The sequence below is a fragment of the Aspergillus oryzae genome, chromosome 7 (genome assembly GCF_000184455.2).
Source record: "Aspergillus oryzae RIB40 DNA, chromosome 7".
Lineage (NCBI taxonomy): Eukaryota > Fungi > Ascomycota > Eurotiomycetes > Eurotiales > Aspergillaceae > Aspergillus > Aspergillus oryzae.
The window spans coordinates 2,845,677-2,859,547 of record NC_036441.1 but is presented as its reverse complement, the minus strand read 5'-3'; the positions used below and the strand labels follow the sequence as shown (position 1 = coordinate 2,859,547).

The 13,871-nt window shown below is 49.9% G+C and overlaps 6 protein-coding genes across 6 annotated transcripts; 4 read left to right on the top strand and 2 right to left on the bottom strand.

The window, feature by feature from the left end:
- Positions 1–415: 415 nt before the first annotated feature.
- AO090206000105 (histidinol-phosphatase) lies at positions 416–1,443 on the top strand (the record flags this gene model as incomplete). Its single annotated transcript, XM_001826546.3, has 3 exons — positions 416–574; positions 626–1,162; positions 1,216–1,443. 3 exons carry the CDS (start codon positions 416–418, stop codon positions 1,441–1,443), a joined length of 924 nt encoding a protein of 307 aa, XP_001826598.1.
- A 1,543-nt stretch (positions 1,444–2,986) lies between these two features.
- AO090206000103 (fungal specific transcription factor domain-containing protein) lies at positions 2,987–5,073 on the top strand (the record flags this gene model as incomplete). The annotated part of the gene is given in 4 exon segments (XM_023233228.1): positions 2,987–3,023; positions 3,106–4,055; positions 4,063–4,473; positions 4,495–5,073. Coding segments are annotated over 4 exon segments (1,977 nt in total).
- A 135-nt stretch (positions 5,074–5,208) lies between these two features.
- On the bottom strand, positions 5,209–6,291 carry AO090206000102 (alpha/beta hydrolase family protein; the record flags this gene model as incomplete). Its single annotated transcript, XM_023233227.1, has 3 exons — positions 5,209–5,678; positions 5,756–5,861; positions 6,004–6,291. 3 exons carry the CDS (start codon positions 6,289–6,291, stop codon positions 5,209–5,211), a joined length of 864 nt encoding a protein of 287 aa, XP_023093754.1.
- A 359-nt stretch (positions 6,292–6,650) lies between these two features.
- Positions 6,651–8,531, top strand: AO090206000101 (flavin-containing monooxygenase; the record flags this gene model as incomplete). The annotated part of the gene is given in 6 exon segments (XM_023233226.1): positions 6,651–6,659; positions 6,698–6,850; positions 6,870–6,964; positions 7,002–7,006; positions 7,051–7,377; positions 7,402–8,531. 6 exon segments carry the CDS (start codon positions 6,651–6,653, stop codon positions 8,529–8,531), a joined length of 1,719 nt encoding a protein of 572 aa, XP_023093753.1.
- A 789-nt stretch (positions 8,532–9,320) lies between these two features.
- Positions 9,321–10,076, bottom strand: AO090206000100 (uncharacterized protein; the record flags this gene model as incomplete). The annotated part of the gene is made up of 3 exons (XM_023233225.1): positions 9,321–9,486; positions 9,545–9,695; positions 9,731–10,076. The coding sequence occupies 3 exons, from the start codon at positions 10,074–10,076 to the stop codon at positions 9,321–9,323; spliced, it is 663 nt and encodes a 220-aa protein (XP_023093752.1).
- A 3,332-nt stretch (positions 10,077–13,408) lies between these two features.
- Positions 13,409–13,848, top strand: AO090206000098 (uncharacterized protein; the record flags this gene model as incomplete). The annotated part of the gene is made up of 2 exons (XM_023233223.1): positions 13,409–13,645; positions 13,762–13,848. 2 exons carry the CDS (start codon positions 13,409–13,411, stop codon positions 13,846–13,848), a joined length of 324 nt encoding a protein of 107 aa, XP_023093751.1.
- Between the last annotated feature and the right edge of the window lie 23 nt (positions 13,849–13,871).

The following is a 13,871-nucleotide window of genomic DNA, read 5'->3' as shown; positions in this document are numbered from 1 at the left end:
TCCTACCAGGGAACGACATTACGACGTCTTGTATGGACTGATTAGCAGTTCAACAGAGAACACAACAATTCAACGGGGAGGTAAATCCAAGACGCTTTGTAGAGTGTAGTCTGTTGTTGATCCGGTGGGACCGGGACATGAACCAGTCTTCCGATTTGTCCGCGTCTAATCTCTATTTCCTATCCTCTTCAATCAGTAATTCCTATTATATTCTCCACTGCATGCTGCTAGTACTGCAATACTCAACCTATACTGCGATATTAGATTTAAGTATCTACCAGAGTGTATTTGATAGTAATAGTCGAAGTTTTAGCACACTGCCCACATCGATCTGAGTAATCGCGGGGTAAAGAGTCTGTTTAGTTCATTCGGCATACAAAGACCTCACTAACTCTTCTACAGATACACTTCGGCAATGCCTTTCTCACATCACAGCCACTCCGGGCAATTCTGCCCGGGACACGCCAAAGACTCGCTGGAGGAGGTCATCCAGCTCGCTATTGCAAAGAAATTCCAGGTCTTCTGCCTGACCGAGCATATGCCGCGGGGCAAAGAGGATTTCTATCCCGAAGAGGTACTTCATCAGACGGTCCACGTTAATGCTCACGGCTAACGACAACGGCAGATCGAAGCAGGCAACACTGAGACGAGCCTGGTTGCCAACGAAGCCGCATACTTTCAAGAAGCGCAACGGCTGCGCGAGAAGTATGCAGACCAAATCAAGATCCTGATTGGGTTCGAAATCGACTGGATCCGTCCGGAATCCCGCACGCTCATCGAGGCGTCTCTGGCGCGTCACCCCTTCGAGTTCTTCATGGGCTCCGTCCACCACACGCTGACGATCCCCATCGACTACGACCGGGAGATGTACGTACAGGCGCGGGATCTGGCCGGCGGCACGGACGAGCAGCTCTTCCAGGTGTACTTTGACGAGCAGTACCAAATGCTGCAGCAGTTGAAGCCGCTGGTCGTGGGTCATTTCGATCTGATCCGGTTGAAGAGTGACGACCCCGAGCGGAGCTTTACCCAGTGGCCTGCCGTTTGGGAGCGTATCCTGCGGAATCTGGACTTCGTCGCGTCATACGGCGGACTGCTGGAGTTGAACTCGGCTGCGCTACGGAAGGGCATGAGCGAGCCGTATCCTAAAGCGGAGATTTGCAAGGTATGCTGCGCACTCCGGGAAGAAAACGACGGAGAGAGGACTAATGTGTGTAGGAATTCCTGACCCGAGGAGGTCGATTCTGTTTGTCCGATGATAGCCATGGACTCGACCAGGTGGGACTAAACTTCCACCGTGTGCTGGCCTTTGTGGAAAACGTGGGGATCTCGACGTTGCATTATCTGGATTTGGCCGATGAGCCCGCCGTGGACGAACGGTTCCCGCGGACGCAGATTCGGTCGATTCCGTTGCAAGAGCTGAAGAAGTTGGCATTTTGGCAGTAGACTACAGATTTTACGACGCGTTGATGTTAGATCTGGAGATACAGTTGTGCATGTCTGGTTGAAGCTATATCGAGCTACCCTCTGTAGCTACTTATCAAGTTGGTTCCCTTTGCTGGGTGAGCGTTGGATTTGAATATGATATCCTATGAACCATGGCCTTCGCCACGACTGTGATGGGGTCCATAACACCTCCTGGAAAAACCTCTATGTCGTAGCCTAAACTTTGCCTTCAGTCTTTCGAGTCCCTAGAGTTGGCGCTGCACTAGCCATTCAACCAAAGGGTCACCAGGTAGGTGTCAATGAATGTACGTGAGGGCACCGTGATTAATCTATATAATAGACCTTGTCCCTATATATGACGCTGTCAGTGACATTTGTAAACAACCAACTCGAATCCGCTCATCATTTGACTGTCTTATACTTCTCTGACGATGGCTAGATTCCCGACAATCTCAGCGGAGGAACGCACCCCAACAACGGACTTCATCGAGCAAGGCATTCGACAAACCTTCGCCAAAGGGCCCTCCCAGGTGGAATGGAAAGATGCTTCTGGCACGATCCTGGGTCCTTATGCTGCGTTGCCGTACGTTTGTGTCCTCTTTCCAATAAACTTCCCCACTGTACATGGATGCAAAGGCTCATGCGATGTTAAACAGTTACACGGATGATTTGGTGAAGCCATGGTTCACCCTCGCTTTCGCCATCACTCGACAAGAGAGCTCGCAGTCCTCGCTGTAATGACAGAGTATGACGCCCCATATGTCTTGTATGCGCATTCCGAGATTGCCTTGGCTGCTGGACTGTCGAGGGAGCAAATTCAGCAAGCAGTCGATGGGATGGTCCCCGACGGGCTAGACGAACAGGAAGCAATGGTGTATAGCCTTGCACTGAAATTGGCAACGTTGCGACGGTGACGTTCCACCCAAGAAAGAAAGCATTTTTACTGCGCGTAGGAATTCTAAGTTTGAGGATTGAATGAACCTCTGGAAGAAGTTGCTTAGGGATCAAAGGCTGTGTGTGCATGATTATTTTTGCCTTGCGTTGCTCCTCAGAGACCTCACACACACACACACACACACACACACACACACGAGCATGCAGTCGACATGTGTCCCCCTCAGACCAAGCACACGCTATCAACGCGGAATTCTTTCCCTATTAAATTGCGAAGGTTCACTCGAAAGTACTTTATGGACTTCATTAGTTCTGCTGTCTATCGATCTTAACGACTCTGCCAGTACTCCTGATCTCACTCTCCTAGATCTGGGCCTGATGGATCAATCAATTCCTTGCTAACTACTATATACGTAGAATCGCCGGAATTGAAGGGTAATCGAATTATATCACCATGGTGCTGGAACGTAAGTAGCGCCCTCCAGGAACACATTGCATATGGGCACAGTTAATGCTTTGGCCTTCCTAGGGAAGAAAAGTGGGAGGGATGCGGAGTGGCAAACACGGTCCTCTCTGGAAATGACCATCGAAACAAGGCTAACTCAGTGATACAACTGTGTGGAGGACTCAGAGATACCACGCAATATACATGCATGGCAATGCTTGTAATACTTCCAACCCTGCACGTTAGTGGTCGATCGTTGTTCACCCTGACACCAGGGCATCTGATGGCCAATTCAGCTCATACCAGCCAACCCCCGTGTATAGAGCCCAATTCTGCCGTGGTGCCCTGGTCCTATTCGAGGCTCTCGACGGTCTCAATCTTGCGGCACCTCCCGCCTCGACCGGTCGTCGACTACTTGGTAGCGGTCTACTTCAATACGGTTTATTGGTTTGTCGTCGTGGCCCATGAGGGCCATTTCTTACATCACTACCGGCAGATGATGGATCTCTACGCACAAGATGAGTCGTCGGTTCCAGACAGCGAGGAAGACTTTACGTTCGCGCTCTTGATCCTGACCGTGGTCGCCTTGGGCGGGAGATATGCGTCCGCCCATGCGGTCCGTCGCCGTCGCTGTACGCAAGCCTTTTCGCAGAGCCCTACCAGCTCGGACGGGAGGACGTCTGCAGACATCGCGACGGCAACATGCCGGCTTTTTGCCGTGCTTCGCAACAACTCCACCGACAATCTTACATGCGGCACGCTCGCGACAGTGCAGTCAATGCTGTTGCTGGGAAATCTGTACCTGTACCATGGGCATTCAAACCTGGCATGGACTCACACAGCGTCCACGGTCCGGGTGACGCAGGCTCTGGAGCTCCACAAGGAGGATTCCGAGATGCGCTGGACTTCCCCCTACTATCAAAGTATGGATCTTGTAGAAAAGCGTCAGTTGAAGTGGCGCCTTTTCTGGGCGGTTCATACCTCCGACCGGTTTCTGGCCATGTGCTACGGCTTGCCGCCGTTGATCTCCGATGAGGACTGCGTCGTGGAGATTCCACGGGAGGATTGCATATATCCACCGACGGGGTCGTCGTCGTTCTTGATGTTAGACGGCGAAAATGATTCCGCGACCGGTCCCAACTCGACAACCCTCCTGACCTACCAGACCCACAAGTTGAAGTTTTATGTCATCCTGGGCCACATTATCCAGACGCTCTACCGGCAGACGAAGGGGGGGATTGAAGGGCGTTGTCTCACAGGCATCCAAGAAATCGTCCCAGTCAAGAACCGACCAACTGGTCAACCACGTTCGTGACCTAGATCGGACCCTCCGCAGGTGGTACAGTGAGCTTCCCAGAGAGCTGCGCGTTTCTGAAATGGCAGCTCGCCAGGATCAGGGAGAAGAGCGAACGCCAGACGATGACGATGATATTATCGATCCCGTGCATGACGACGCCTGCAATGACTCCAGCAACGTGCACGAACGGCGCAAGAGAATCAAGAATTCGATCTACGGCATGCAGGCTCTCTTATTACAGCTTGCCTACGACCACGCCTTGGTGTTGATTCATCGGCCCATTCTGACGCTGAAAAACAACGAGCGTCAGGCGCCCCCGAAAGACATGCTCTGTTGGTCGATCAGTACGCGCTGGAGAGCAAGTTTGAGAATTTCAAACATCGGGTGGCATCCTGTTTTTGATCGCAATTAGCAGGCACATGCTGTGTCGTTCGTTGGTGTTCACCTCTTCGCTGCCGGGGTTATACTCGGTGCCTTTGCCGGCAGCGATCCGCTGAGCAGGCTGGCGTTCGAAGCAAAGAGAAGACTCAGTCGGGTCATACAAGTGCAACGCCGTTTGAAAGCAAAGGTAATTGTATCGGCGCAAAGTCTCGCTATCCTTGAGAAACTAGCATATGATGTCATGAAGAAGGAAGCCAACAGGATGTTTGGCGAAGGATCTGGCGAGTTAGACAATGGTTATAGTTACCCTGAACCACTAAGCAGGCAACAAGAGGACTATACGCCGACCTTGCAAGAGCCTTTGCCAGCTGCACCCACTTCGAACGGTTCTGGGGCAAAGAATGACATGTTAGACCTCTCATCAATAGACGATATGCAGTCCAACGAAAATCGGCTGCTTTTCGATGGCCTCCTGCCTGACACCCTCCTCGGCCTAGGTAGCTCAATGGCCGAAGTGGACAAGCGTGAGTGTTTCTGGACTGTCCAGCGAGTCTTACTGATACCATTTGGCAGTTTTCTGGGATCTGTATGCACCTCCACCATCGGGCGCTGATATGAACTGGCCTGGTTTATACATGACGGACGAAACTCAAGTACCAGGCCCTTGTCTCCATACAACGTTTAGTCAAATCAACTGAGAGGCCTAGGCCACGATCCGAAAGGAGGCTACAATTGGTCCAGAGCTAAGCTATACCAATATCTGCGCTACCCATTCCACAACCTCCTCCATCATGCGAAATGACAAAACATGCCCACAATCTTCCTGAACGATAAACTTGACGTCGTTCTGGTGCGCGTACTTAGCAACCCAGGGATCTGTGAATTTGCTGGGGACCAGAGTATCAAGAGCCCCATTCAATATTAGAATCTTCTTGCCCACTATCTTTTCGAGTGCCTGGTCACGCTCTCGATATAGACTTTCGATGGACCTCGGCCACTCCTTCGTGTTTTGTGGTATGTCGGATAGGGAGGCGTATCCCAGGCGCTCCACGAGCATATCAGTGAGGTTTGGTGATCCGACGATGATAATAGCACCAGCAATGGAAGGTTCCTCGGCGAGCATGTTCCATGTGATGTGGCCTCCCAGGGAGACCCCGGTCACTATGAACTGGGTCGGATGGAAAATGCCATCGACATAAGACGCCAGGTATTTCATGACTAGTTTGATGTCGTCGGTGGTTCCATCTGGGACACGGTGAGATAACGTTGGCTTACACCTTTCAGGATAAACGTACCAATCGTGGACAACATGTCTTGTCTGTATACCGTCAGCTGTTGATCTGATCCAAGTTGCCACGGTGTCCATACGCATGCTGGATATTGCCCCCTTTCCAGTCCTGACTGTGTTCACGGTCAACCCATGTACCTTAGAGACATAAACCATCCTGCTTACATTGCGACTGAATCAATCTGAGCACATGTTAGCAGTCGTATCAACCAAATTATAGGATGCAAGAAACAGGGGCTAGGCGTAGGAACTGACTGTTCTGTCACCGTGGTTGCGATTATCGAACGTCGCCACAACGAGGCCTCTGTTGGAGTCTCCCCTTTCTCTCATTCCATACAGAAGTTGGTGGGCAACTGGTTCGGCGTCTTTATACGTTCTTGTCCGGCCGTGGATATGGAACAAGACGGTGGTGTCCTCCCGCTGTTGGGCAGATAATTCCTGGACCCCGTAAAGGTGCACACGGAACCCGGCTATGTTGATGGTCAATTTGCTAGATCTTGGTGTACTGTCCGGTAGCACGAAGTGGTTATTCTTGGATGCCATGATGGAGGGTGAGAGGTAGAAGAAAGAGAATTTCTCCGCAGCAAAGAATATCGGGTAAATAAATGGAAAGATGCGGGGTTCTAACTTCTTATATGATTCAGAGCACGGCTGCTGCCCGGCGCTCCGATCCAACACCACCTAACCAATGTAAACTAGGACGCATGGCTTAGCCTCGGTCCTAGAGGATGCTTGTTCGGAGGACCGGTTCATGTCCCTAATTAATACAACCGTGGAGTGATCAAACCGGAGCTCCGGTATGGCTGGGCCAACTGGTGGCAACTACTGCATGCCTCCTAGAGACAGGGCACCGCGGCGCTCCGTCCCTGGAGGGAGTCTATCTATGCATTTGCATGATCAGCATGTCCCCAGTATATCTATTTAAGCGGAATGATTTCTCTTCAGAAAGTTCTATACTTGCCAACACCTGTTACGACAATCAAACTACTGCCTCCTGATACTGCCCCTTTTCGTTATCGTGCCTTTTGTTCACAACAATCCTGACGACGTCAGCGTGGGAGTCTCTAAACAAGACACCGTCGATCATGCGCGTCCAACGAAGGTCAATGTTATCGGCGCAGGCATACCGGGTATTCTGGCCGCTATCCATTAGGGTCAACATTCCAAACCTCGATCTCGTCGTGTACGACAAGAATCCAGAGGTTGGAGGGACTGGGTTTGAAAACCAATATCCGGGAGCCTGCATGTGGTAGGAGCCGTCCCAACGAGCAGAACATAGAAGCTGAAACTGACATTCTATAGATATTCCCGCGCATGTGTACCAAGCGACCTTCGAGTCGAACCCCAACTGGTCCGAATTCTACGCTTCAAGCAAAGAAATTCTGCAGTATTGGAAGGATATTGTCGCAAAATATGGGGTCCGGAAATATATGAAACGGAACCACAAAGTCGTTGAAGCTCGTTTCAATGACGCCAAGGCAAAGTGGCATGTTCAGATTGAGAACTGTCCGACTGGGGGCTTGATCAACGATACCTGCGACGTTCTCTACGGCTGTATCGGCGCCCTGAATGATTGGAAATGGCCTGACATTCCTGGACTGTTTGACCTTAAAGGAAAGCTCGTCCACAGTGCGACATGGGACGCCGAATGAGACGTCGGCGGCCTCTCTGTGGCGGTGATCGGCGCCGGCTCCAGTGCCATCCAGATTGTGCCTGCTATCCAGCCCAAGGTCAAGCACCTGGACAACTACGTCCGTGGACAGACCTGGATTGCGCCCCCGGTGGCCGAGGCCGAAGTGCGGAAGCATACACCCACGGGATCCAACTTTCAATACTCGCCGGAAGAGCTCGAGGAGTTCAACAAGAATCCCGATCGCTTACGAGAGTATCGAAAGCGGCTGGATGGCGAGGTTCAACTGATGACCCAGTTTCTTCTTCGGGGAGAGCTCTCGAACCAAGCGACTGCCACATTCACCCAAAGCATGAGAAAGAAGCTGGCGAAGCGGCCTGATATCTTTGAGAAAATCCTTCCGTCCTTTGCCCCCGGCTGCAGGCGTATCACCCCCGGACCGGGCTACCTGGAGGCTTTGACCGAAAACAACGTGTCCTTCGTTACGGATCCCATCTCAAGAGTCACCGAAGACGGGATTCTCACCGCGGATGGGAAGCTCCGCAAGGTCGACGCTGTTATCTGTGCCACGGGCTTCGACACGTCCTTCTCTCCACGATTCCCGATCTACGGCAGTGGCAACCTGAATCTCGGCGCCAAGTGGAAAGAGCATCCAGAGACGTACCTCAGCCTGAGCACTCATGGCGTTCCCAATTACTTTGTGGCTCATGGACCCAACTCCGGAGTCGGCACCGGTTCCCTCGTCATCGTGCTCGAACGCACCTGCGATTACGTCGCCGCTATCATCGCCAAGCTTCAAAGAGATCGCATCGCGACGATCCAGCCCAAGCCAGATGCCTGTATGGCATTCAGAGGGTACTGCGAAAGGTTCTTCCGGAAAACGGTGTTTTCCATGTCGTGTCGATCCTGGTACAAGAGAGGCACCGAGGATGGCCCCGTCACTGCGCTGTGGCCTGGATCGTGCCTTCATTTTGCCAAAGTCTTGGAAAACCCGCGATTTGAGGATTACGAATACACCTATCTCGACGGACGGGATATGGCTTGGATGGGCAACGGATTCACCACGCCGGAGTTGGACGCGTCTGTTCCAGCATCGGCCTACCTTGACCCCGAACACAGTGACTATCCTTCAGTCCCAGCTCAGTCCAACTGATCAGTGAATGTGCTGTGAACAGGGTGTCAAGTCCATAATTCCATAAATCTAGATACTTGCGATAGTTATATGACCTTCTTTGCCATCCGAATACACTAGCTCGCTGCTCCCATCCAGACTAAAGTTTTCATAGTAGATCTAGTTTGATTCATACTGCCTCTGCAGCTTTTGCTTCGGGTAAACCTGAATTGCGCAGACTCTAGTATAGAAGAGTCACTGAAATTTGTATAAAGTTATACATCGGTCTCTCTGACTAGATCAGACATGCCTCACTCACCTATAATCATGCTTCTGTTCCATGACACTTCCATCCGTAGCATAGATTATCCAACGGCCTGTTGCCACAGTCCGACAAGCCGAGCCGATGTCGGTTCGGCAGCACCTCCGAGGGTTCTGTCAAAAACGCATAGAGTAATTGGTGGCAAATGTATGTTTGTGCTTCTTTTTCCCTTGTTCATTTCACCGCTACATACTGCATTGGTTGACTACTGATCACGAACGAGATCTTTTCACGAAACAAGTGCCGATGGGTTATCAGGTACTACAAGTAGGTTACACCCAGAATGACTTCATTCGTGTCTTTCATCTTATTCATGTCAGAGTTTCATCTCATTTCAAAAGGACTACAGAGGCAGTACGTAATACGAACGCGGGCTGCACAGTAATTTCCTGCAAAAGCTAGCATTGTATCCCACCCAGACATATGGCAATTAGAACGCAGACAGAAACCCTTAAGAAGAGCGCTTGTTGCAGGGTTAGAGAACATCATCTCAACATAAAAGCAACTTGTCACAACACCGCCGAGCCCCTCGTAGTAGACTCGAGAAGACATCCGCTCTCTTTCCAACGTATCTGAAATTGAAATTGCATCCAATATTGTAGACACGCCATGTGGAAGATGATCCGCATGATTGTCTGCAATGCGGTAGAGGTTTTCAGACCAGGGTAATAGGATCTACACGCTGTCAGATATGCAGGCTGGAGTAGGTCGCAGATTGATTAGGGGATCTCACTTCTCTGTCTGGCCGCAAGTCAAGCCACCAGTTATCAGAGCCCCAGCTTGGCCAACTTCTTCTGCCCCTCGTCGGTGAACAGTAGTTTTCCAGAGGACCATCCAGACATGAAGATCGCTGGGTATCTCCAGTGAAACCAAAGAGGATGAGTCTGGGCGCCGAAGTAACCGAAATAATGATCCAAACTAAAGCAAAGATAATTGCAACTCCCGAGAACCAACAAGGTAAGAAGAGCTGTAAACCAAACGGCTCTTTTCCCGTAGTAGTAGTCTACTAAAAAGTAGTTTGTAATTCCTCCCATCGCGCCTCCCATTCCGAGGGGGCAAATGATAAGAGTCCAGAGGACTTTATAGATCATTTCGCGCAGACCAGAGAAGAACAGGGTTGCAACGAGAAGAAAGAAGATTTCTGCAAGAAGTGAATTGAACCAGAATAAGATGAAAGGACGGATATAGATCAAGCGTCGCTTGCGCGCTTCCTCCTTCTCTTCGGCTTCTGCGGTCACAATGACCTGGTATTGCGGAAGTGGCATTTTTCCCGAAGTGGAAGAGGAGGCAGAAATAGAAGTGAAGTGAGGACAAAGCAGGCGGAAATGACTGAGGACGGTAGAGCCTACATAATTCAAATACGCATGAACTGGGTGTTACCTAGGAGTAGATATAAGATTTTCCTGGTATAACCGCAAAGAATAGAAAGACTTCCACAAAGCCGTTGGTGCCGAACCGACGTCGGTAAATGGGTATTCAAACCACTGGAAATGGATATCACAAAATATCAGATGCAGCAGCATAGTTATGACTCCGGCAACCCGAAAAGACAGCACCGGAGCCTAGTCGAACCAGCCGGATAGTAGATACGGACCGCCGTCAAGACATAACGGTATACCCAGAACCATCGTACCTCGGCAGGCAAATCTTTCGGTCCCTCCCCAAGCAAATTTATGAGAATGCCATTACTTTGCTTGACCCTGGTTTATACTGACAGATATGATCAAGGCTCGTTTTCCATGAACGAATAATAAAAGAATCATTTCTTCATTGTCAATATAGAACGGTAATGGTCTAGAAACACCAACGCAGATGCTGGACCTCCTGGACCTTCCCCTGTCAATGGCTCAGGGTCAGACATGTTCTCGTCTGAATCTTCGCTAATCCAGTCTACCTCCATCGGCCCTTGGTCCACGAATGGATGCTGTAGTCGTGTCTCCGTGCTTGGATCTTCCTTATTCGTCACTGTTGCTGACTTCTGCTTTCCCCATTGGCCCGGGTTCCCAAAGAGGTATCTAGTAGCTTTCCTCGTTCAATATATGATTGCTATCTAGCTATCCAAGAGGCGCTGCGGTACTAATGCTGGTTATCAGTGTGTCTCGCGAAGAGATATTCGAAGAGACATTCTCGGTGTAGCGGTCATCAGATCACATTCTCAAGCCTGCCATGCGGTCCTCAAGTCCCTGTATCTTTATAGCTTGGTTATCCCTGTTGTGTAGTAAATCTTGGAGTATATTTTCTACGCTCACCGCAACCGAAAAGAACAAATCAAAGATCTCTTTGAAGGAAAAGGTGTAAGCCTTTCCCCTATCCGCGTTGGTGAACGACAGATTAAGATTCTCGAGAAATCGACCCAAAGTTATCCAGAGATTTCAATGAGCAGGGGACTGTGGGATCGTAAGACTGTTGATAAGGCCCTTGAAAGAGTCTGGATCGTAGACGCCGCGGCTCATGCCGTTTAAGATACGTCGATGGCCACAAATGGCGCAAATAACCCCCGCCAGAAGCATATAGCATTGTATTCCACCAGTTGATATCTCCGTACGTTTTACATAGGTCCAAGTGAAGTTAGCAAAGTCTGCATGTTAGGACAATAGTAGGAGGTTATACTTATGCTCGTATTAGGCACCGTAGCGACAGCTTTCTCTACCGTCTTCTTCGAAACTGTTCATGCACAGCTGTTATAAGAAATTACACCAATCACACGTCGTGCTTATATGGGGTGTTGAACTAAATGAAATATGGCTCCTGCCAGCAGCCCGACGAGATCAATATTCTGCATGGCGTGCAGAGTGACGAGTTTAACTAGAGACAATGTTGACAATGAGAGTCTCCGGTTTGCTGTCATGGATCCAGGCCAATAGGACGTAAGATTGCGTTTAGCTGTTACTCTCCTAATTTGCTAGTAGCTCGTGCTTCCAAGTCAGCCATGCGCATTATGTGATGGGCGGATGCAGCAGTCCTCCTTGATTAACCCCATTCTATGCCAGTATCACATCTTGACCGATGTGCTTCGCGGACAAGAGAGGCTATATTCCAAGGAGCCCTTAAGGTTGTCTATACGCGGTTTGGCTGAGTGTGCTATTTCTCCCCCTCCACCAACCTTGCCCCTAAGGGGAAAAGTTGATCACTTCCCTCAATTCTATGTCCAGCCTGGTGAGCAACGTCATGTCATCCAACAGGCAATTGTCGGGGTCAGGGCATCGCTGTTTTCCACGTTGAGTGCTGTCAATCGGGAGAGAGTTATCACGGCCATTGTGCAGAGTATTGACGATGTGTTCATTACCATGATTACTATCTCGATGCGGGATATGCTCCGCGCAGTGCCTGGAGCTTTCATCATGAAGCGAAGACCTTTTTGTCTTGTTAGAGATTGCGTGCTACGTAGAGAGTTTCACACAGTTTAGATCTCGTCTTGGTACAGTTCAGGGGTTTTGTGTCATGTAACTCCACCCTGAGCACAAAGTCTTGGATCATAGTATTGAAACACTTATGCTCTTGGCATCTCCTCTGTGCCTTTGTGGTCAATCTAGAATGCCAGGTGCTTGTCGGATTTCTTCCTACAGGAAGCACATGCCATACATGGTCCTTGCCGGATTCAGACGGCGCTAGACAAACACACAAGAGTCACTATTGATTCGTAGGTGTAAGGATGTAGAACACATCACGGCAAGGATCCCGGCAATCCCGTTGGGAATGGCAAAAGAAACCTCAAGTTTTGCTGTCTTGACCATGGTAGAGGGCATTCGTATCCAGGATTTGGTGCATCCTCCACAATCACCACATCATCCTTGGGACGTGGGTTTTCTTTGTTTTGGGGAGCAACTGGGGATAGGCGCTGGTCCCGAACCCTGTCGATCATTGTTCCTTTTAGACTACTATCATCATTAGGCTGACTCGGCAAGCTTATGATCGATCAACATAATTAAGTCCTTGTGGAGTTGGCACTCCGAACTGTGAAGGCTGGATAGTGATAATCATGAGACAAAGATCATGCTCACCCGGTCAGAATATGTGGTAATGTACACAGAGGTATGAACAGTAAGAAAGCACGGCAAGCCTGAGTACAGTGATAAGATAAAAGGATAAGAAGATCGAATGTCTCTCTACCTTTCAATATCAGTCTGTTCTAATTCTTTGACAGCTTTCAAAGCTGACGGTAAATACTCAGCGATACCCTCATATTGACTTGGCCATGCTTTCTGGTGCCCAGCTTGACGGCGTTGCGTCGGTGGTGGGAGTGAGTGCCTTCCCCTGTTTTATCTCCTTCAAAGGTTATAAAGCTGACGACAGAGTGAAAAACTAGTCCGGAGTGGAATTGGACTACAAGCAGCCTTCTCGATCGCCGAAGCTGGTGCTAGGGTGATTGTCTTCGCTGATCGGAACGAGGAGAATGCCAAAGCCTTGATCGAAGAGAGCAAACCGTATGCCAGCAACAAAAGCTAGGAGGCCACCTATTTCCACGTGAATGTGACGGATAAGAAAGATGTCTAGGCCATCGTGGACTTTGTCGTCGAGCGATTCAGCTCTCTGGATTAACGCCTTCAATGCAGCTGGGGCACACAAGGCCAGCTGAGCTGAACAACGCAAGACTTCAATGCTGGCCGATTGCTTCCTTGAGGTCGACAATGGTGTTCACACCGAACCCCATTGCTCGATAATCGAAATCAAGCAGAACCCCAAGGAGTTGGGGATGATCGACGCCAAGTGCCCGGTCAAGCGAGCGGCGGAGTGTGAGGAAGTCGGAGATGCCGTTGCCTACCTGCTGAGTTCGTCGGCCAGCTACATCACGAGAACTAGTCTGCTTGTCGATGCTGGTATCACCAGACTATCCGTTTGTTTTCGCTTTGGTCAATATGGTTATGAGTGCTTTTGTGGGAGTAACACTTAAGTCTTCGTTAGTTCTTTCTTCTTCTATTCTTGAAGCTTCATGGAACCTATGTCGAATAGCATGGGTACAGAACTAATAGACCGGACTCGGTACCCTACATCTCCTCTGTGGTTTGCCGCATAGTAGACCATTGGATAAGATTCTAATAGCTAACTAATGTGCTGGGTAT